General features: G+C 32.5%; 1 protein-coding gene and 2 non-coding genes across 3 annotated transcripts; 2 read left to right on the forward strand and 1 right to left on the reverse strand.

The window, feature by feature from the left end:
- Positions 1–4,442: 4,442 nt before the first annotated feature.
- On the reverse strand, positions 4,443–4,862 carry LOC139871419 (uncharacterized). The gene has a single exon (XM_071859133.1). The coding sequence runs from the start codon at positions 4,860–4,862 to the stop codon at positions 4,443–4,445; it is 420 nt and encodes a 139-aa protein (XP_071715234.1).
- Positions 4,863–6,919: 2,057 nt separating this feature from the next.
- Positions 6,920–6,991, forward strand: TRNAR-UCG (transfer RNA arginine (anticodon UCG)). Its single transcript has one exon. It is a non-coding gene; the product is annotated as a tRNA-Arg (tRNA).
- Positions 6,992–16,538: 9,547 nt separating this feature from the next.
- TRNAR-UCG (transfer RNA arginine (anticodon UCG)) lies at positions 16,539–16,610 on the forward strand. Its single transcript has one exon. It is a non-coding gene; the product is annotated as a tRNA-Arg (tRNA).
- Positions 16,611–25,839: the final 9,229 nt, after the last annotated feature.

The following is a 25,839-nucleotide window of genomic DNA, read 5'->3' on the forward strand; positions in this document are numbered from 1 at the left end:
TTTTGACTAAAACATGTTAGCGTTCTAAGTTGAATTTGAATATGTTAATTCTCTAGTCTGTTTTAACTTAGTACTAGGGATGATTTCGGTACGGGTACCGTACCGGAACCAAAAATACCGAAATCGAAATTCAAAATCAAGAATCGAATACCGAACCGAACTAAAGAAACGGCACCGGTGCAGTATCGTCGGTACCGGTATTTTCGGTATTATACCGAATAGAACCGAATTCAGGTCGAAAATCTATTCATTTTAATTATCAGAAGTAGGCATGGGCAAATTACCCGAAATACCGAAACCGAACCGGTAGCGGAAACCAAACCGAAAAGTATTCGGTGTCGGTAACGGTTCTTCGTTTTTGCGAAAATTCGGTTTCGGTAAATTCGGTATCAGTAGCGGTTTAGTATGGAAAACCGTTTTTGAAAACCGAATTATGAAAACTGTAAGATTTGTTTAAATACATGGACAATACCCAACCATGTATAAATTAATGGTTATTATGTTGTGTAGTGAAGCCAGAGAACTAGTGGGTTGCGAACTTACAAAACATACATATAAAATCAGTTTAACAACTTGTATTTGTGATATTACCAATCACCTAATAAGTTTTTTGATCATCACATGTTTCACCAACTAAAACCCACAAAAATATAAATTCTTATAGTTTTTATAATTCGTTTTTCAAAAACGGTTTCCCATACCGAACCAGTACCGATACTGAATTTACCGAAACCAAATTCTTCCAAAAAACCAACCGATATCGATACCGAATACCTCTCGGTTCGTTTTCGGCACCGGTACGGTAACGATTCTGTTTCGGTATTTCGGGTAACTTGCTCATGCCTACTGAAAAACCAAAATTTTCGATTATCATATCGTCAAAAAACATATACATTCACACACCGACGCTTAGGTCTAACTTATCATCTAACATTAATAACTACAAACTAGAACACAATATGAATCTATAAAGGGATAAAATATAATAATTCAACTAATAGTATTCTAAAATCAATACTGTATTAAACAACTTATATGATTATCATATACTACCCAATAATACTGGTAAGCATAAGCTTATATATATATATATATATATATATATATATATATATATATATATATATATATATATATATATATATATATATATATATATATATATATATATATATATATATATATATATATATATATATATATATATATATATATAGTGGACCAATCCATGGATAAACTGATAATGCTAAAAACGAACATATATTTCATAGCATTATTCCTCAAGAAAGGCAAGATTTTAGTTGCAATTGTTCTATTTACAAGTGATATTCGTTTAAATATTAAAAGGTGAAGACAAAAGACAGATTCGACGAATTGAAGACGCAAACGACCAAAAAGCTCAAAAGTACAAAATACAATCAAAGAGGTTCCAATTATTGATAAGAAACGTCTCAGAATTACAAGAGTACAAGATTCAAAACGCAAAGTACAAGATATTAAATTGTACGCAAGGACGTTCGAAAATCCGGAACCGGGACCAGAGTCAACTCTCAACGTTCGACGCAACGGACTAAAAATTACAAGTTAACTATGAATATAAATATAATATAATATATAATTAATTATATAAATTATATATATATTATATTTATATATTAAAACCGTCGGCAGACTAGGATCCAAACTTGTGTGAGCTGGATTTACGAACTCCGCGACTCGCGGAGTTTGTAATGCAAAAATACCGCAACTCGCGGAGCTGTCCTGGACAAAAATGCCTATAAAAGCTCGCGCATTCTGAACGTTTTATATATCCTAAATCCATCAATATTTTTCTCTTCATTCATAAACGTATTATATATATATTTATATTTTAATTTTAATTTTAATTTTAAATCCTAATAATAAGGGTATGTTAGCGAATGTTGTAAGGGTGTAAGTCAAAATTCTGTCCGTGTAACGCTACGCTATTTTTAATCATTGTAAGTTATGTTCAACCTTTTTAATTTAATGCCCCGTAGTTAAGTTATTATTATGCTTATTTAATCCGAAGTAATCATGATGTTGGGCTAAATATTAAAATTGGATAATTGGGCTTTGTACCATAATTGGGGTTTGGACAAAAGAACGACACTTGTGGAAATTAGACTATGGGCTATTAATGGGCTTTATATTTGTTTAACTAAATGATAGTTTGTTAATTTTAATATAAAGATTTACAATTGGACGTCCCTATAAATAACCATATACACTCGATCGGACACGATGGGCGGGATATTTATATGTACGAATAATCGTTCATTTAACCGGACACGGGAATGGATTAATAGTCTATGGAATTATTAAAACAGGGGTGAAATTAGGTACAAGGACACTTGGCATAATTGATAACAAAGTATTAAAACCTTGGGTTACACGCAGTCGATAACCTAGTGTAATTATTAAACAAAGTATTAAAACCTTGTTACAGTTTAAGTCCCCAATTAATTGGAATATTTGACTTCGGGTATAAGGATAATTTGACGAGGATACTCGCACTTTATATTTATGACTGATGGACTGTTATGGACAAAACCAGACGGACATATTAAATAATCCAGGACAAAGGACAATTAACCCATGGGCATAAAACTAAAATCAACACGTCAAACATCATGATTACGGAAGTTTAAATAAGCATAATTCTTTTATTTCATATTTAATTTCCTTTATTTTATATTTAATTGCACTTTTAATTATCGTACTTTTATTTATTGTCATTGTATTTAATTGCACTTTTAATTATCGTACTTTTTTTTTATTGCAAGTTCATTTTATCGCACTTTTATTTATCGCAATTTCATTATCGTTATTTACTTTACGCTTTAAATTAAGTTGTATTTATTTTTAATATTTTACATTAGGTTTTAACTGCAACTAAAGTTTTAAAAATCGACAAACCTGTCATTAAACGGTAAAAACCCCCCTTTTTAATAATAATATTACTTATATATATTTGTATTTTTTTTATAAATTAAAACTAATATAGCGTTAAGCTTTGTTTAAAAGATTCCCTGTGGAACGAACCGGACTTACTAAAAACTACACTACTGTATGATTAGGTACACTGCCTATAAGTGTTGTAGCAAGGTTTAAGTATATCCATTCTATAAATAAATAAATATCTTGTGTAAAATTGTATCGTATTTAATAGTATTTAGTTGTAAAAATAAAGCTATTTGATATACACCTCGCATAACATCATAAACACTAAATGAGGGACAAACTGGATAAGTGAATATGGGCCTCACATTTTAGAAATCCTAATTTTATATTAAAAAACGTGGAAGGGTATTTTGGTCATTTTTATAATTTATTTTTCCATAGCTTTTTTCACTGTAATAAAAGAAAATAAAATAAAAGACTCCATTCATACACTATCACTATCACGTTTATCATCGTTATTTATCAAAATACATACTTTCAAAAGATGATTCCTACAACAAATTGAAGTTACATTCATGATCTTAACACTAATCCTAAACTACGTTCATCGTCAATTTCGATTTACATCAACAAATTTGAAGAGTTTGATCTCGAGTTCATGTTTCATTCGAAAACTTCACAAATTGAGGAATCTCAGGATGAAATGAGCATAGATCTGGATTCATTATCACTTGTTTGTACTTCGTGATTCATCGATTCAGATTGAAGTCATGGAAATTGCAGATTCCAAGTCAAAAGTCGCCGGAGATCAAATCGAGATGGTAAAGTTAGGGTTTCGGGATCAGATTCGGAGTATCAAACGTCTAAAGATGAAGTTGATTTGAATAAAAATGATTCTGTTGATGTTGTGAAATACATATTGAAAGAGTTCCCTGCTGTAGCTAATGATTTGGAGCAGGTAAGAATTTATGCTAGTATATTGTGTTTGTATATCAATTTTATTAATTGACTAATCTTAGTAAAATTCTATGTTTATGCTGCGTTTCTAGCTTAATATTGAATTATAGGTCGAAGAACTACTCCGTAGTTTTTTTCTTCTAGTCATTGTATAATGTAATTATTAGTATAAGTAAATGGAATCTATGGTTATCTGAGAGTATGGTACGTTAGAGAAGCTTGTGGTGCTAACTGTTAAGTAGTGCATAGTAGTTTTCTTTATTGGATTTCATTTAAACAGGACCTTAGTATGCCTTTATAGTGAAGAAGAAATATGCTTGAGTTATTAATGATAAGGTGGTTTTGGATTAGTATTGAATATATATGATTCATGCAAGAATATTTGCATCTTGAATATGACCAACTGATAACTTTTTTTTTTGGGTAAAGGGTTAACACCCGGCAAATATTATAGATAATTATACAATTACAAGAATGTCCAAGAGGAAATAAAACTCAAGGACAAGAAACAACCAATGCCACAAACGGCAAACCAAACACAAAACAAAGACAACACTAGGAAATTAAATTTGCCATGCTATCTTCATATTCCTAACATGTTGAGAGTTCTTGAATCTGACTGACATCAGTTTCAACCTAACGGTCCCAAATATGATATTGACGAGCTTGTCCGGATCCCGCTTTTCACCTTTGAAAATCCTAGCGTTTCGTTCGAGCCATATGAGATAGACTGATGCACTAAAGATAAGCTTCGCCACCACGATACGCGCCACTTTTCTATGAGCTATAGGAGCAATTTTAGCAACAATCTCCTTCCATTCATCACTAATACCCGGAATAGGAATGTGACTTTTCATCTTATGCCACACTAACTTCGAGTAGCCACATTGGAAAAACAAGTGATCATGTGAATCTTGCTGCAAATTACATAAGGAGCACACCAAATTACTAGTATTCGCATTACACAAATCCCATAGTCTCATCTTGTCTCATTGATAAGGACCAACTGATTACTTCTAAATTATAAGATAAATATCATCAATTTTAAAATAATTACAATATATTGCATGCTTAAACTTGTGCATAGTAATAGTACGTCATATATGCTACAATCGGTTCAACCTTCTATACTTGTCATGTTGATCATGTCTTATTTCATAATAATATAGTCAAAACTATATACTTTGCCAAATTTACTGAACTTTTGATTTTCCTCAGCTTCTGCGCATGATTGATGATGGACAAGCAGTTGATATATCCTGTCTATCTGAGAAGTCACTGGTAAAGTATCTGCGAAAGATGTTTTTGTCCTTGAACCTCAATGAAAATGGTCGTTTAGTTTTTCTGTTGCCTTCGGGCGCCCGTCCTACCCTAAAGGTTGTTGGGGGTGTTATACGGCCTAAATCTGAGTCTGAAGTTCCTCTTATGGATAAACATCAATCACATAATGATCTGATCGATGTATATAAGTATATTTAAAGTGATCTTATATTGTGGTATGTATTTTACCCTTTTTTTTACCCGCACAAATTTGTTTCGAGCTTTTAGGGTTATTGGGCCTGCTATGCCATCTGCAGAATTGCTTGCAGCTGCAGCTAAGTTAACCAAAGCAGAGGCTGAATTAAGGTATGCCTTTTTTCTTTGAAATTTTGTGGTCACCATGTATATCTAAAACAATTTATCAAGTCTTGATCAATAAAAAAGTAGATTTACATGTATACCCTTTGTTTGTTGATGTTACTTTTTTAAATACATAATATTAAGCACTTCTTTATGATGCATTCTATGTAATGTTGGGAAGCGAAAGTTGGTGAAGATGATGACTTATTTATTGGACCTCCACCTCCTGCTGTGGTCAAAGAGGCTGCATCTGCCAATGAAGCAGAGCGTTTTTATGAGGTCACAACTTACTTTTTTTTTAAATGTGCTTCTTCAGTTACTTTTTTTCTTTTTAGCTTCATCTTTGATAATATTATTCAGTACTCATTTTAACCTTAGCCATGGATCGTGTCCCTATATATAGGAATGATCCATAGCTAAGCACTAAATGAGATACAAACTGGATAAGTGAATATGGGCCTCACATTTTTTAAATCCTAATTTTATACTAAAAAAGGCGAAAGGGTACTATGTTCATTTTCATATATTTTGGTAATATATGTGAAAACATCTAACTTTGATGATCCTTTAGATTCCAAATCCTCTACCTCTCTGGGCCAATCGAGTCTAGAAGCTACACAACATGATTTTAGAAGGATATTGTAAGATGTGATATCCAAAGCAACACCTAAATTCTGTAGAAGTGAACTGCACTGGTTATAACTCATAAGTATCTGAATGATGCATATGCAAATGTTGTTGTTAGAAGTGTATTTTTTAGTAGGAAGAAGCTAAGGACGTCTTTAAAAATAATGCCACATACGTTGAAGCAAGAAATAAAATAAAGCAAATAGTCCAAGTTCAACTCCTTGCAGCACAAGATCATGGTACAATCTGTTTGACTTTTAACATATTCTTCACCTCATTTTTTTGCAAATCTTTTATCATTCATTATATCTTTTTTTATCATTCATTAAATCTGTTTTTATCATTGACCTCATTTTTATCATTCATCACCTTCGTTTTTATCATTCATTGCCTCATTTTTATCATTCGTTGCCTTATTTTTATCATTCATCACCTCCTTTTTATCATTCATCTTCTTTTTTTTTATCATTCATCACGTTATTTTGTCATTCTTCGCTTATCATTCATCAGCTATCTTTATCATTCACTGGTATTTTTTTCATTCATCGGGTACTTTTTATCATTCATCACGTTCTTTTATCATTCATCGTTTATCATTCATCATCTACTTTTATCATTCATTTGGTATTTTTATCAATTATCGGGTATTTTGATGAATGATAAATGGTTGATGAATGATATTATTTTTTGATAAATGAGAAGTGTTTGATGAATGATAACCATATTTTCATCAAAGATAAGTGTTTTTTATATGAATGAAAACAATTAGATGAATGATAATTGTTCGATAATTGGGCATTTGGTCTAGTGGTATGATTCTCGCTTTCGGTGCGGGAGGTCCCGAGTTCGATTCTCGGAATGCCCTATTAGGGGAATATCACACCCCCAAATAGGTCCTGGGGTATTTGTGACTAATTATATCAAATCACAGTTGTATAAACGAGAACGACTCTACATGAGACGTTTTGTTGAGTTTTGCAGCGGAAGATAAATATGTCTTTAATTGATATGATATGTAATGAAGACTTCAAGCATAGCAAGCAATCATCATCAAAGCAGTAGATATACAGCGGAAGCAAGATTTAAGTACCTGAGAATAAACATGCTTAAAAAGTCAACACGAGGTTGAGTGAGTTCATAGGTTTGTCATAAATAATGATTTCAGTAATAGTGTTAGACCACACGATTTGTTTTCATAAGTAGATCCCTCAGATCCAGTCAAGTTGATCTCCCGCAGGATCAAAAAGTTATGCCAGTGCGTGATATTTAGACTAAACGTTGTTTGCCCCTTGACAAGTTGTTCTGTCCTTGTCGTTTAATTTCATTATCAAGTAATACAAAGACTTAGTCAAATGTATCGGGGACGTTACTCCCGATAGTCCTATCCCCAATAATTAAGAATACCGCAGCAATTAAAAATATCACTGTAGGGACTTAGTCGGACATAGCCGGGTATAGCATAGTTTAACAGTTGGTACTGATATTTAGACTAGACTTTCAAGTTTACCCCGTACAAGTTATCGTTTATACTTGTCGGTTGGGGACTTGCTGGTCATAGCCCAACATATCACAGTTTAATAGTTGGTACTGATATTTAGACTAGACTTTCAAGTTTGCCCCGTACAAGTTATCGTTTATACTTGTCGGTTGGGGACTTGCTGGTCATAGCCCAGCATATCACAGTTTAATATTTGATACGTGTAAAACAGTTATAAAAGTTGCGCATGTATTCTCAGCCCAAAAATATAGATAAAAAGGGAGCTATGAAAACTCGCGAAAAATCAATTTTAGTATTTGTATTCATTTCATAAAAACAGTTATAAAAGTAGCGCATGTATTCTCAGCCCAAAAATATAGATAAAAAGGGAGCTATGAAAACTCACGAAAAATCAATTTTAGTATTTGTATTCATTTCATAAAAACAGTTATAAAAGTAGCGCATGTATTCTCAGCCCAAAAATATAGATAAAAAGGGAGCTATGAAAACTCACCTTAAATAGCAGTTGAAGTATTCCACGCAAGAAGAAAAGTACACAAGTAAGTGATCTGGATATCAACCTTGAGGTATAACGTTTGATTAGTTAATGTCTAACTTGACATAAAGTATGTTAATTAATATAGCAACTATATTGACAGTGACGGTTTTCGAGAAAAGTTTCTATTTCTCAAAAGTTTCTATTTTTGGAAACCTACTATTTATGAAAAACTTCCACTTATAGTAAGTTTCTAGTTTAAGAATATTCGGGTTATAATTCTTAACAAAGATGTTGTACAATCTCGCCCAAACTTCGTCGCTAACATGCAAGTCACTCGAATGATCTATTGTTACCGAGCGGCCCAGGATCACTTGACCAGAATCTAAGTCTTGGCATTCGAGATCCACAAGCGTCCCATAATGGTAACAAGGATCACCCTAGGCCACAAGTAGCGGTGATGTTTGTAGTCTTTGTACGCTATCTTTAATTATAACCTTCACGTTAGGTGCGTATATACATATATATTCATTAATTCGATTTTAATTATAACTCCTATATATTAATTCATAAAAATACTTTTATAATTTTTAGTAACATATATTACTAATTATAACATGTTATTTATTTTAATTTTAATTTTAATTTTAATTACATATAATTTATAACATTATTTACATGTTTCGGTAAAAAAATAATAAACCGAAGTAAATAGTAAAAAGTAAAAAGTAAAAATTAAGAAAAGAATACTTACTAGTAGTAATTCTTCAAAGAGAGAATGAGAGAAATTTTGGTGTGAGTTTGAATGAGAAATGAGGGGTATTTATACTTGAAAAAATTAGGTAAAAAGAATAAAATAATTAAAAGAAAAAATATATTTTAATTTTAATTATTAATGGGATTTTAAAATTCAAAAGTATTAAATGTTAGGTCATGGGATAATGCACAAAATAAAATAATAAAAGTAGTTTTCCATTATAATTTTTAATTAAAAAGTAATTTATTTATTTATTTATTTTATTAAAAAAATCATTTATTTTAAGGATTTTTTTTATATATATATATTTTTTAAATAAACAAATTGATTTACTACTTTTCCAAGAATATTTGTCAATATTTTTTTTTTATTCATAATAACAATACTTATAATAAAGATATTAATTATTGATATCTTGTTTAAAAAGGATATTAATAATAATAATATTAATATATCAAATTAATGCGTAATTATTTACAAATAATTGTTCGTGAATCGTCGGAATTAGTCGAGGTTAAATGAAATCATATAAAGATTTTTGTTTAAATTTTGCCAGAAATTTACGGGTTGTCACAGTATCCCCCTGTTAATAGAAATTTCGTCCCGAAATTTAGTTGTTGCCATCAGTCGGCGTTGTTTGTAAACAGGTGAGGATATTTTCATTTTATTTGGTCTTCACGTTCCCAGGTATGCTCGGAGCCTTTCGTGAATTCCAACTAATATGATATTGTTTTGTTTCTAGTTTTTAAATCTTACGATCCATAAATTCTCTGAAGTGCATTTTATTATTAATGCGGAGGTTATCTAAAGGATTTAACAAGAGTGTCTTTGATTAGGTTTCCTCAGAAGGAGATGATGACACTATGTAGGCATTTCAATACACATGAAATGAATAATAGTGAGCTTATTTAAACCTTGAGCGTTTATGCCATAATATTAGGGTAGACAAAATAGAGCGGAGTTCATGAAAATCATAATCATGAAATTTGATAGAGATCATCATTGTTTACAACATGGATATTGTAATGATGAATATGAGTTGAAAAATAGAGTTTTATCACCTTTGAATAATGTGGATAAAACGATTCGATTATATAAAGAGTATACACGAAGCTATCGCAAAAGATTGAAATGAGGAAATTAAATGATCGATTTAACTTTTGACGTAGTCACGATTGATTTCTTGGATTCAAGGAATTAGAGGAAATATTCGTAGTCTATAGGATTTGATTCTCCGGTAATTAAGGAAATTAGGATTTTCTTTAATTAAATGCGGTGAATTGCCTCGATTGCTGTGTCTGGAATTTCGCTATAAATTAGCTTCTTCTGTTTCATTATCTTCACCACTTCTATACTTTCTTTCCTCAATTCATATTTTCAAAAGATTTGTTAATATGCTCAATCCAGTTCTTGTTCTTGACCTTATATTGGTTATCGCCACAATCTTCCTTCTTTTCCAACTTCCACCAGAAGAGTCTGTTTACTTCTATTATGCTCTAAGAATTATTGTGTTTTTAGTTCTCCCGTGTCTTTATATTGCTATACGCATTGATATACACGGTTTGTAATTTCAGTGTTGTTATCGGGCTTTATATTTTCCCTTATATGTCGGAGCTCTTTGCCTTTTTATTCTCTTCTCGACTCTAAGTAAAGCGAGTGATGGTCCAGAATTTGTAGGTATGAAGTTTCGAATGAACATATTTAATGTTCTAAGAAAGCAATAGCACGATCTTGATTTGTCAAATTACCAGATAAAACTATCAAGAATATATGTTCTTGATATGTTTAGAGATTATATAGAATGTAAGAGTCGTGTAACATGGCAAATGATGATTATAAAGTCTATGAATCATCATCTTCCATTAAAAATTTAACATGACTTACTGTAATATAATCACGTTGGCCTGACGTCATTATATTATACTAACTCATGCTTCAATTCTCAACACTTCTTCAAAACATTTTAAACTCGAATTTTTTTAGAATATAGAAACTAATACAGTTTCCTTTATGATGTAATAAAGTTATCGCAAAGAGATAATTAATTGCGGACAAGAATCGTTATAAAGATATCTTCAGAAATATAGAGGATATTTATAACGAAAGATACAGTGATATCTTAGAATTTCTAAGATCGAAGGATGATAAAGAAGATTTGTCCGTAAAGGTTTAGAGTCAGGAGCATGGTATTCGTTAATGACCTCAGCAGATACTGAATCATTTGGTTTCTTTGAAGGCAGGTTTAATCTTTGTGATTTATCCACAGCCTCCTTCATACTTTGCTCAATCCGTTTTCCAGTCCCAAATCTGAGCTTATACCATTCTTTATCATCAAACTTTTGGCCCTTAAGACCTTCTACAATGTTTCCTCTGCATTTAATGCATCTATATTTGAATCATCGGTTATCAATGGTTTCAAGAAATTTTATTTTTAGATGATTAAACGCTGACTGTAATCGTCAACGGATCTAATGGTTGACGAATAGGTGTTGTTGACTTCAAAAGTAATGAATGATAATTTCGGTGGTTTGATGTGATAATTCATCATAGAATACGAATGAATATAATTCATGAATGTAGTAATCTTTAGGAAGATAACACCTGCTAAAGCTTTACTTGAATTCCGATATGTTAATTTCAGAATGTGTAATTGATTTTGTATGAAGATGATTGTGTATTATTGTGAAGGTAGTGCGTATAATTAATGATTTATGAATCAAAATTGAAGAATGTACAATGTATTAATGTGAGATGTAAATATTTCTCGGGTATTACCTACCCGTTAAAATATTTTCACAATTAACAGTTTGTACAACAGAATTTACAATCTTTATGAAGATATACGTTCATATATGTATTCTTCAGATATAATCATGGATTTAATGAGTTAATATATATTAAACTCATCTGATTTGCGGTTTGGAACGAGAGTAAATAATCTCCAAAACCTTAGAGATTTCATAATTGTCGCGAAATATTTCGCTAATGAAGTTATGAATCAATACATTCATCGTTACACTTGATTTATATGAAATGGAGTTTATTGTGTTGAAGCAGTGATTAACAATTGTTAAGTCATTAACGAAGGGATTACATCATAGCATATTAGTGATATGAATTAACCAAGTAGTACATACTAGTTGAGATTCTCACGTAATTGCTTAGTACGACAAGATTTATTATTGTTCCAAATCATATATATATATATATATATATATATATATATATATATATATATATATATAAAGTATACATATATAATTCTTCATGAAGAATGAGTCAATACATCTTAACTCATTATTATTAATATTCCTTGGTATCTATGGGACGTATGATGTTGATATCCAAGGTACTGAGTGAGATGCGGATGTTGTTGTTGATGAAGCTGATGATGTTGGTTGTGATGCTGATGCTACTGGTTATGCTGCTGGTGTTGCTGATGCTTGTAGATATCGCACCGTATTCTCCAGTGCCACCACTCGAGCGCGAAGCTCGTTGACTTCTTCTACTATTCCGAGATGATTGGCGGTTGGAACAAGGGGATGAATAAGATCTAAAATCTTCGATATTATATATTCGTGACGGGATACCCTGGAAAGAAGAGAGAAAATGGTGTTTCGGACTGGTTCGCCGGTAAGCGCTTCAGGTTCTTTGTCAAGAGGTGAATTCGGTTGGTGGAAGGGATCACCTTCTTCTTGCCTCCATTGATTGAGTCGGCTACGAACCCATCCCCAATTCATCCAGAATAGATGATGGCTGATTGGTTCGTTTGTTCCGGTTACCCTGCCGTTGGAGCTCGAGGAGTTCGAGAAATTCATATTATGTGTTTGGAATAGGGTTTGATATGAAATGGGTATTGAATATTGAATGATATCTTTGTCTCCTCGAATAGTATATATAGTAAAAAGATTTCCGTCATTTACGGAAGAAATTTAGGAAAAAGTGTTAGACAAAGTCTATTGAGATAGATATGATAAGATATGATAAGATATGATGTGCCTATACTCCACTTATGCAATAATGGCAGTATGACGTGTCGTATTTAAATGTGGTGGCGGAATTGGATAGTACTTAGGAAAGTGAGCAGATTTCTTAGGTTGGCTCGGCATTCTAAGATAAGTAAAGTTTCTAAAGTATAGTATAGCATTTAACAGTTAAAGGCAACAATTAAAGGTACTATGGTCAAGGAAAGTTGTAGTCCTACATTGCTAAGGTACCTAATTGTATAAGGCACACATAAAATGCAATCCTGGTTCTCTACAACAACCTGCTCTGATACCAATCTATCACACCCCCAAATAGGGCCTGAGGTATTTGTGACTAATTATATCAAATCACAGTTGTATAAACGAGAACGACTCTACATGAGACGTTTTGTTGAGTTTTGCAGCGGAAGATAAATATGTCTTTAATTGATATGATATGTAATGAAGACTTCAAGCATAGCAAGCAATCATCATCAAAGCAGTAGATATACAGCGGAAGCAATATTTAAGTACCTAAGAATAAACATGCTTAAAAAGTCAACACGAGGTTGAGTGAGTTCATAGGTTTGTCATAAATAATGATTTCAGTAATAGTGTTAGACCACAAGATTTGTTTTCATAAGTAGATCACTCAGATCCAGTCAAGTTGATCTCCCGCAGGATCAAAAAGTTATGCCAGTGCGTGATATTTAGACTAAACGTTGTTTGTCCCGTGACAAGTTGTTCTGTCCTTGTCGTTTAATTTCATTATCAAGTAATATAAAGACTTAGTCAAATGTATCGGGGATGTTACTCCTGATAGGTCTATCCCCAATAATTAAGAATGCCGCAGCAATTAAAAATATCACTGTAGGGACTTAGTCAGACATAGCCGGGTATAGCATAGTTTAACAGTTGGTACTGATATTTAGACTAGACTTTCAAGTTTACCCCGTACAAGTTATCGTTTATACTTGTCGGTTGGGGACTTGCTGGTCATAGCCCAACATATCACAGTTTAATAGTTGGTACTGATATTTAGACTAGACTTTCAAGTTTGCCCCGTACAAGTTATCGTTTATACTTGTCGGTTGGGGACTTGCTGGTCATAGCCCAGCATATCACAGTTTAATATTTGATACGTGTAAAACAGTTATAAAAGTTGCGCATGTATTCTCAGCCCAAAAATATAGATAAAAAGGGAGCTATGAAAACTCGCGAAAAATCAATTTTAGTATTTGTATTCATTTCATAAAAACAGTTATAAAAGTAGCGCATGTATTCTCAGCCCAAAAATATAGATAAAAAGGGAGCTATGAAAACTCACGAAAAATCAATTTTAGTATTTGTATTCATTTCATAAAAACAGTTATAAAAGTAGCGCATGTATTCTCAGCCCAAAAATATAGATAAAAAGGGAGCTATGAAAACTCACCTTAAATAGCAGTTGAAGTATTCCACGCAAGAAGGAAAGTACACAAGTAAGTGATCTGGATATCAACCTTGAGGTATAACGTTTGATTAGTTAATGTCTAACTTGACATAAAGTATGTTAATTAATATAGCAACTATATTGACAGTGACGGTTTTCGAGAAAAGTTTCTATTTCTCAAAAGTTTCTATTTTTGGAAACCTACTATTTATGAAAAACTTCCACTTATAGTAAGCTTCTAGTTTAAGAATGTTCGGGTTATAATTCTTAACAAAGATGTTGTACAATCTCGCCCAAACTTCGTCGCTAACATGCAAGTCACTCGAATGATCTATTGTTACCGAGCGGCCCAGGATCTCTTGACCAAAATCTAAGTCTTGGCATTCGAGATCTACAAGCGTCCCATAATGGTAACAAGGATCACCCTAGGCCACAAGTAGCGGTGATGTTTGTAGTCTTTGTACGCTATCTTTAATTATAACCTTCACGTTAGGTGCGTATATACATATATATTCATTAATTCGATTTTAATTATAACTCCTATATATTAATTCATAAAAATACTTTTATAATTTTTAGTAACATATATTACTAATTATAACATGTTATTTATTTTAATTTTAATTTTAATTGCATATAATTTATAACATTATTTACATGTTTCGGTAAAAAAAAATAATAAACCGAAGTAAATAGTAAAAAGTAAAAAGTAAAAATTAAGAAAAGAATACTTACTAGTAGTAATTCGTCAAAGAGAGAATGAGAGAAATTTTGGTGTGAGTTTGAATGAGAAATGAGGGGTATTTATACTTGAAAAAATTAGGTAAAAGAATAAAATAATTAAAAGAAAAAGAAATATTTTAATTTTAATTATTAATAGGATTTTAAAATTCAAAAGTATTAAATGTTAGGTCATGGGATAATGCACAAAATAAAATAATAAAAGTAGTTTTCCATTATAATTTTTAATTAAAAAGTAATTTATTTATTTATTTATTTATTTTATTAAAAAAATCATTTATTTTAAGGATTTTTTTATATATATATATTTTTTTAAATAAACAAATTGATTTACTACTTTTCCAAGAATATTTGTCAATATTTTTTTTTATTCATAATAACAATACTGATAATAAAGATATTAATTATTGATATCTTGTTTAAAAAGGATATTAATAATAATAATATTAATATATCAATTTAATGCGTAATTATTTACAAATAATTGTTCGTGAATCGTCGGAATTAGTCGAGGTTAAATGAAATCATATAAAGATTTTTATTTAAATTTTGCCGAAAATTTACGTGTTGTCACAGGGAAGGACATGCATATTCCATAACTGCAGTTCTTAACAGACCTTCATCTCTCAATGTGCTCAACACTGATATGATTCGATTTCTTCACTATATAAATATATTTTTTCATTTTTATTTGTATGCGTAGTTATGTTAGATTCTTTCTAATATCAATTAAAATATTGTTTGGGTCAAATATATATAATTGTTTATAGTTTATATCACCATATTCCTTCTGTATTTTTCTTAGGGGTTTTTATGATTGACTGCTATTATGTAGACTAATCCATAATATTTTACTATGTAGACTCAGGACCTTCATTCTTTCATTAAGTTTTAACTATCAAATTAATTACTTTTATTAGGACTTTAGGTTTCTATTTTTATTTTTTATGTTGTTAATGATATTTCACTATATACTATCGTTCACTGCTCATTTTTGTCATTCATCTAGTTTTTTTTTTATCATTATTCACCTCATTTTTTAGCAAATCTTTTATCATTTATTATATCTTTTTTTATCCTTTATTAATTTTTTTTATCATTGACCCCTTTTTTTATCATGCATCACCTAATTTTTATCATTCATCACCTCCTTTTTATCATTCATCACCTCCTTTTTATCATTCATCTTTTTTTTTTTTTATCATTCATCACATTATTTTGTCATTCTTCGCTTATCATTCATCAGCTATCTTTATCATTCACTGGTATTTTTATCATTCATCGGGTACTTTTTATCATTCATCACGTTCTTTTATCATTCATCGTTTATCATTCATCAGCTACTTTTATCATTCATTTGGTATTTTTATCAATTATCGGGTATTTTGATGAATGATAAATGCTTGATGAATTATACTGTTTGATGAATGAGAAGTGTTTGATGAATGATAACATTATGATGAATGATAAACGTATTCTGATAAAAGATAAGTGTTTTTTATATGAATGACAATAATTAGATAAATGATAATTGTTTGATAATTGGGCATTTGGTCTAGTGGTATGATTCTCGCTTTCGGTGCGAGAGGTCCCGAGTTCGATTCTCGGAATGCCTTTTTCTTTTTTATAAAACTAATCATATTATCTCATCTATTTTAAATTCCACTACTTTTGTAATTATATTAAAATGTTTGATGATATAAAATATTTTAATGCAAGATAATCATTTTGTGATGAATGATTATTCTTTTCTTATGAATAATAACCGATATTTAAAAATGATAACTATTTGACGAAAAATAATTTAGATGAATGATAATTTTTTCTAATGAATGATAGATGTTTGATGAATGATAATTGTCTGATGAAATGATAACTATTTGATGAATGATAATTGTTTTCCGATGAATGTTAAATGTTTTTCGATGAATGATACTTATTTTTCAATGAATGATAATTATTTTACGATGAATGATAAATGTTTTTCGATGAAAGATAAACGTTTTTTGATTAATGATAAATGTTTTATGAATGATAAATATTTTTCGATGAATGATAATTGTCTGATTATAATTATTTTTTGATGAATGATAAACGTTTTTCGATAAATGATAAATCTTTTTCTGATGGTTGGTGGTGGTTGGGGTGGTTGGTGGTGGTGGTAGTTGGTTGTGGTGGTTAGTGGTGGTGGTGTGTAACGACCCGCATTTTTTCGATCATACTATACTTATAAGATTAATATTTACATAAATTAAACCTTGCCAACATGATAAGCAATCCAAATTGTTGAGACTTATGTTTTTGAAAAGAGTTTTACACAACGTTTGACCGTCTAGTTTGACCGATGATATCACAAACTATACAATATATGATAATTATACGTTTGTATATATAAATGTATATATACATATTTAACATGATTAATAAATGTTTTAATATCTCATTTTGTATTAATAACAACAAGTTATATGTGTATTTTGAAACTACTAACTTAAGTTTTAAAACGATAACTATACGTAACGTTATTTGACATAAATACTTAAGACATATAATGTTTATACATATATTGTATAAGTAATGTATTTAATCACTTTTAAAGACTTAAATACATAAAACCATATAAGTGTATTCACAAAAGATAGCTATATTTGAATCCTCATTTCATTTTTCACAAAATTTCTATACGTATACCTAGAGTATTTGTACTCGTATCATACCAAGCCCCTATACGTATTTACTAATAGTAAATACACATCAAATCACCACCTAACCAGCCCTTATTCATGCCTTATGTATAAGGTAATTGCTTTTGAATCATTGCAAGACTAATTACAAAAATACAAACTAAAATTTTGTCATGTTATCCTTAAAGATCACATTTTTAGGAGTATATATGTATCATCATTTTTGATTCATTTTTACTTCAATTATCTTAGCAAAAACACACACTCTTTCTTACTCTCTAAACTCCATAACAATCCAGCAAAGTTCCATAAAGATCTAGCTTCAAAAACCATACTAAAACACCATAAGAAAACCATACAAAAACACTTCAAGAAAACCTTCCAAGAACACCAACTTACTTCCAAACTTTCATCCACTTCTATCACCCTTTTGATTCTAGCTTCTTACTCCTCTTTTACAGCAAACTTATCCAAGGAACTTGAGGTAGAATCTATGTTCATAACCTTATTCGATTCATATATATATAGCTATCTTATTTTGTGGTACAAAAGTTTAACAACAAGAACATAGTTTGAATGTTTTCAAACTTGTTTGCAAACTAAATAGATCCTTCTAACTTAACTTTTAAAATACTTCAAGATCTGTAATATAACTTATGTATATGCTAATTTAACAAGGTAAAACTTGGTTTTTCAAAGTATAAGTATTTTTAGAAAAATGGTCATTAAATGATTTTGTTGTAACAAAAATGTTTAACTTCATATGTTTCACTAATGTTTCACTTATGCCGTATGATTTTGAATACAAACCAAGGTATTTACAGTTCATAGTCTTAAAGAAGAACTCGATCCAAGAAGATGGCAATTTGAATCAACGAAAACGGATTTGTAACGAAGAAACTATGACCGAAACAAAATTGGTTATCCTAGATCATTTCAACTACGGGATCAATTGGAAAAAAATGATATAAATCACATATTTCTAAGATAACATGATATTTTATATATATGTACTTATAATTCAATTTTATATGGTTCAGGATCACCCGTAAACAACACGAGAAGATTAATCATAAGATCCCATGATTGTACGCAACACGTCATTTGACAACACCGGTACTTTATGTACGCAACACGTCATTTGACAACACCGGTACCATGGGTCAAGATTAATCTCGACCAATACATATACGATGGGGTTTTATTTATTTCGTTGGGGGTTTTGTTTATTGCGGGTATATTAAACATCTAAAAATGAACCATTAAAAATTGAATTACTAACATCGGAATGCTAACTACGGACTAAGGAAATATTCAAAATATTAAAAGTATAACAAGTATATATATATATAACGTTTGTTTTAAAATGAAAACATATTGATATATTATATATGGATAGGTTCGTGATATCAACCGGAAGACCGAGTCAAAATATATATATCATCAAGACAAGAGTGAGTATATAGTCCCACTTTTAAACTCTAAATATTTCGGGATGAGAATACATGTATTTTATGTTTTACATTATGGACACAAGTAACTGAAAAATATATTCTACGTTGAGTTGTACCACTGGCATACTTCCCTGTAGCTTGGTAACTAATATTTACAGCGGTAATGTAAACGCGAATCCTGTTGATAGATCTATCGGGCCTGACAACCCCAATCGGACTGGACGACCAGTATTCAACGGTTGCACAGTACTTCGTTTTGTGACTACACTTGGTACGGTGTAGTAAGATTTCATATTAAAGGGAATATGCGACGTGAAAATGTTAAGTATGGTTACCAAGTGCTCAACCACTTAGAATATTTTTATTGAAATGTTTATATACGAAATCTTGTGGTCTATATATATATATTGCTGCGCACTAAACCTATATCTCACCAACTTTATGTTGACGTTTTTAAACATGTTTATTCTCAGGTGATAATTAAAGCTTCCGCTGCATTATGTTGAATCTAAGCAGGATCATGCGTACTCATATTTGTGTCAAAAATAAAACTGCATATCCGAGGACGTGTGTTGTAAAATATGCTAGAAATCGTGTTGTTATTATCATTTGTAAAGTTTGTAAGTCGAAGATTATCGTTAAACGATAATCATCTTTTTATTGTCTAAAGCTTGTACAAAAATAATGGTTTGGTTTGTAATGTATAATATATGCAGTTTTCTTTTTTTAAAAATGTCGCATATAGAGGTCAATACCTCGCAATGAAATCATACGTTATCTAACACGTTCTTATGGTTAAGGACGGATTATGACATGTGGTATCAGAGCGTTGGTCTTAGCGAACCAGGTCTGCATTAGTGTGTCTAACCGAGAAGCCGTTAGGATACATTAGTAAGTCTGGACTTTGACCGGGTCTGATTTAAAAAAAAAAAAAAAAAACCATTGCTTATCACTGTTGGTTAAAATTTATATGTAAATATTATATAAGTACTAATGGGTTAGTTGTTGTGTGATAGATGTCGAGCTCAAAAATTGTTATCACAATCAACGACTCCGAATCAGAATCTTCAGATGGCGTTCCAGTCATTAACCTGTCCGATGACGAAAATGATATCCTTGGGGAAGACTCACAAATTCCGGAAAGTGAACCCGAGGAGGAAAGTGAACCCGAGGAGGAAAGTGAACCCGAGGAGGAAAGTGAACCCGAGGAGGAAAGTGAACCCGAGGAAGAAATACAGGAAATTACAAAAGACGAGTTCGAACTAGGAAAGAAACGAAAGGCTAATGAATTAGAAAATCCAAATTCCGAGTTTAATGAGAATGATGTGGCACCAATTCCACTCAACACTACCACCCCTATCCCCGCTATTCCTATTCGTTCTGTCCCGGCATCCAGTTCTTCAGTCCCACAGCCAAAATATAGGCAGACAGTTAGGATAAGCGTTAAGCAAATCTTTGTGTCTAAACGTCCTAGAAAATAGATCAAACGATGCGCTGCTGTGTCAAACCATGGAACCGAATAATGTTTTGTATAATATTAATAGTGTGGTTTGCTTAATGTTCGATGTAAGATAAGCATATGTAAAATATTGAAGTATGAAATGCAATAATTTTCCATGGTTAAGTATTATTTAGATTGTAGTAATTGATTCTGTACTAAGCTATTAAGTATGAACATTAACGGGTAGGTACTACCCAAGATATAATTATAAAACGCTAATAAGAAGAAAAGGCTTTTATAATAATACCTAGTTCATATTATTAATAAGCTATAATGTACTATAAATACACACTACATCTATAATAATCCATGTGAATAATTATTTTCTTTCATTAGGAAATGGCGCGATTGAATCGAATGACGGAACAAGAACTCGAGGAACTCATCAACCAGCGAGTGAACGACAGAATGTTATGGGTTGAGGCTGCAAGAGCTGCTGCAGTTAATCCAAATCCTCGTGTAGGATGCTCCTACAAGACGTTCCAAGCTTGCAAGCCATCATCATTCAGTGGAACGGAAGGACCTATCGGTTTAACCCGATGGATAGAAAAGATGGAGACGGTGTTCAAAATCAGCGGTTGTGATGAAAAAGATATGACCAAGTTTGCATCGTGCACTTTACAAGATAGTGCACTCACATGGTGGAAGAATTATGTGAAGGCGGTAGGAGGAGATGTAGCTTATGATACTCCATGGGAAGAATTCAAAGCAATGATAATCACCGAGTATTGTCCAAGGAATGAGGTTATTAAGTTAGAAGATGAGTTACGAAGTTTGAAGGTGGTTGGTACTGAAATCACCAACTACAACCAGTGATTCATGGAATTAGTTTTGCTATGTCCTGAATTGGTTCCAACCGAAGCACGGAAGATTGAAATGTACAAAGGTGGTTTGCCCAAAAAGGTCAAGGCAAACGTTACGGCGTCGAAACCTAAGACAATTCATGAAGCTATAACCATGGCAAACGAGCTAATGGATCAGGTCATCATGGATAAGAAAGTATCCAATACTGATGTGAAGGTATCAGGTAACAAAAGAAAGTGGAATGGAAATTATGATCGAGGTAACCAACAACAATCTTTTAAGAAACAAGAAAACACGCAAGGTGCGGGTAGTGGTTTAAGCTTTGGTTATAAAGGACAAAATCCTTTATGCAACCGTTGCCACAAACATCACTTTGGTTACTGTAGTGTGTTATGCACCAAGTGTAATCGACAAGGTCATCTTGCGGAAGATTGTAAGGCTCTCGTTACAAATGGCAACAAGACTCCTGCCACCAACGCAAATAGAACTGCTTTGGCTACCATTACTTGTTTTAGTTGTGGAAAACAAGGTCACTATAAGAGTCAGTGCCCGAATCAGAATGGCGGACCTGCACGTGGAAGAGCGTTTGTTATTAATGCTAGAGAGGCACGAGAAGACCCGGAGCTTGTTACGGGTACGTTTACCATTAATAACTTATCAGCATCTATTTTATTTGATACTGGCGCCGATAGAAGTTACGTGTGTATAAATTTTTACACTAAATTGAATCGTTCATCATTACCTCTAGATGCTAAGTACATGATTGAGTTAGCTAATGGTAAACTAATTAAAGCCGATAAAATTTATCGTGATTGTAAGATAAATTTAGCCGGAGAAACATTTAAGATTGATTTGATACCCGTAGAATTAGGAAGTTTTGATGTAATAGTCGGCATGGACTGGATGTCCAAAGTAGGAGCGGAAGTTGTTTGTGCCAAGAAGGCAATTCGTATTCCTGGTAAGGATAAAATGCCGGTGATGATTTACGGAGAGAAGGGTGATTCAAAGCTAAAACTCATTAGCTGTTTGAAAGCCAAAAAGTGTTTAGAAAAGGGATGTTACGCTATTTTAGCACATGTTAATAAAGTCGAAAAGGAAGAGAAGTGCATCAATGACGTGCCTGTGGCAAGAGATTTTCCCGAAGTTTTTCCGGAAGAATTGCCGGGATTACCTCCATTTAGATCGGTAGAATTTCAAATAGATTTAGTACCAGGAGCTGCACCAGTGGCTCGTGCTCCATATAGACTTGCACCGTCCGAGTTAAAAGAACTTCAAAGTCAGTTAAAAGAATTACTGGACCGTGGATTCATACGACCGAGTACTTCACCGTGGGGAGCTCCAATTTTGTTTGTTAAGAAGAAAGATGGATCTTTTAGGATGTGTATAGACTATCGTGAATTAAATAAGTTAACTATCAAGAATCGATATCCACTACCGAGAATTGATGACTTATTTGATCAACTGCAAGGATCATGTATTTATTCGAAAATCGACCTAAGATCGGGCTATCATCAACTACGCGTTAAAGAAGAGGACATTCCGAAAACTGCTTTTCGGACACGTTATGGTCATTACGAATTTTTGGTTATGCCGTTTGGATTGACGAATGCGCCAACTGTATTCATGGACCTCATGAATCGAGTTTGTAGTCCGTATTTAGATAAGTTTGTTATCGTTTTCATTAATGATATTCTTATCTATTCCAAGAGTGAGCAAGAGCATGAAGAGCATTTAAGGTTGATACTGGAGTTGTTGAGAAAAGAACAACTTTATGCTAAATTTTCTAAGTGTGCTTTCTGGTTGAAAGAAGTGCAATTTCTTGGCCATGTTGTTAATAGCGAAGGAATTCAGGTTGATCCAGCAAAAACTGAAGCTATTGAAAAATGGGAGACTCCTAAGACACCAACGCAGATACGCCAATTTTTGGGTTTAGCCGGTTATTATAGAAGGTTTATTCAAGATTTTTCCCGAATAGCTAAGCCGTTGACAGCATTAACGCAAAAAGGGAAGAAATATGAATGGACCTCGGAGCAGGAGAACGCATTTCAAATACTGAAGAAGAAGTTAACTACGGCGCCTATTTTATCGTTACCAGAAGGGAACGATGATTTTGAAATATATTGTGACGCTTCGCGACAAGGTTTTGGTTGTGTTCTTATGCAACGGAAGAAAGTTATTGCATTCGCATCCCGACAATTGAAGATTCACGAGCGAAATTATACGACGCATGATCTAGAATTGGGAGCAGTCGTGTTTGCATTGAAGATGTGGAGACACTACTTGTATGGGGTTAAATTCACTGTGTTTACTGATCATAAAAGCCTTCAACATATTTTTGATCAGAAACAATTGAACATGAGGCAACGTAGGTGGGTCGAGTTAATAAACGACTATGATTGTGAAATTCGTTATCATCCCGGGAAGGCAAACGTGGTGGCTGATGCTTTAAGCAGAAAAGAACGAGAACCAATTCGAGTTCGAGCAATGAATATAAAAATTCGCATGAACCTCAACTCACAAATCAAAGAAGTTCAACGAGAAGCACTTAATGAAGAAAACATAAAGAATGAAATAATGAAGAAGTATGAGAAGCAACTCGTTGTACGGGAAGATGGAATTCGATATTTTGCGAATCGTATTTGGGTACCGAAGTTGGGTGGATTAAGGAAGTTGATATTGAACGAGGCACATAAGACAAGATATTCGATACATCCTGGAGTTGGAAAGATGTACCAAGATCTTAAGACGCATTATTGGTGGCCTAATTTAAAAACAGACGTTGCAACATATGTTGGGGAGTGTTTAACTTGTTCCAAGGTTAAAGCAGAACACCAGAAGCCGTCAGGGTTACTTCAACAACCAGAAATTCCAGAATGGAAATGGGACGGTATTACCATGGATTTCATCACGAAGTTACCAAAGACTGCCTGGGGATACGACACCATTTGGGTGATTGTTGATCGTCTCACCAAGTCTGCACATTTCTTGCCTATAAAGGAAACGGATAGAATGGAGAAACTATTACGATTGTATATAAAGGAAGTTGTTTCAAGGCATGGAATACCTATTTCCATTATATCCGATCGTGATAGTAGATTTACCTCAAAGTTTTGGCAATCACTACAGGAGGCACTAGGAACTCGTTTGGATATGAGTACCGCATATCATCCGCGGACCGACGGGCAGAGTGAGAGAACAATTCAGACTCTTGAAGACATGCTCAGGGCATGTGTGATCGATTTTGGAAACGGATGGGATAAATATCTACCGTTAGCAGAATTCTCGTATAATAATAGTTATCATGCGAGCATTGGAGCTGCGCCATTCGAAGCATTGTACGGAAGGAAGTGTAGATCTCCTATCTGTTGGAATGAAGTAGGAGATCGACATTTAACTGGTCCCGAGATCATACACGAAACGACTGAGAAGATAGTACAAATCAAGGAGAGATTGAAAACAGCCCGTAGTCGCCAAAAGAGCTACGCCGATGTCCGAAGGAAACCATTAGAGTTTCAGGTCGGGGACATGGTTATGCTAAAGGTGTCACCTTGGAAAGGTGTGATACGTTTCGGCAAAAGGGGTAAACTAAACCCAAGGTACGTAGGCCCGTTCAAGATCATCGAACGCATTGGACCGGTAGCTTATCGACTCGAGTTACCACAACAACTCGCCGGAGTACATAATACCTTTCACGTCTCAAACCTTAAGAAGTGTCTTGCAAAGGAAGACCTCACCATTCCTCTTGAAGAAATCCATGTCGACGAGAAACTACAATTCGTCGAAGAACCAATCGAAATCATGGACCGTGAAGTTAAACAACTCAAACAGAGCAATATACCGATTGTTAAGGTTCGTTGGAATGCTAGAAGAGGTCCTGAGTTTACTTGGGAACGAGAGGATCAGATGAAACGAAAGTATCCGCACTTGTTTCTCGATAACGCAAAATAGGTACAATTTTAAAATTTCGGGACGAAATTTATTTAACGGGGAGGTAATGTAACGACCCGCATTTTTTCGATCATACTATACTTATAAGATTAATATTTACATAAATTAAACCTTGCCAACATGATAAGCAATCCAAATTGTTGAGACTTATGTTTTTGAAAAGAGTTTTACACAACGTTTGACCGTCTAGTTTGACCGATGATATCACAAACTATACAATATATGATAATTATACGTTTGTATATATAAATGTATATATACATATTTAACATGATTAATAAATGTTTTAATATCTCATTTTGTATTAATAACAACAAGTTATATGTGTATTTTGAAACTACTAACTTAAGTTTTAAAACGATAACTATACGTAACGTTATTTGACATAAATACTTAAGACATATAATGTTTATACATATATTGTATAAGTAATGTATTTAATCACTTTTAAAGA

The sequence above is a fragment of the Rutidosis leptorrhynchoides genome, chromosome 10, assembly GCF_046630445.1.
Source record: "Rutidosis leptorrhynchoides isolate AG116_Rl617_1_P2 chromosome 10, CSIRO_AGI_Rlap_v1, whole genome shotgun sequence".
In the NCBI taxonomy this organism is placed as follows: Eukaryota; Viridiplantae; Streptophyta; class Magnoliopsida; order Asterales; family Asteraceae; genus Rutidosis; species Rutidosis leptorrhynchoides.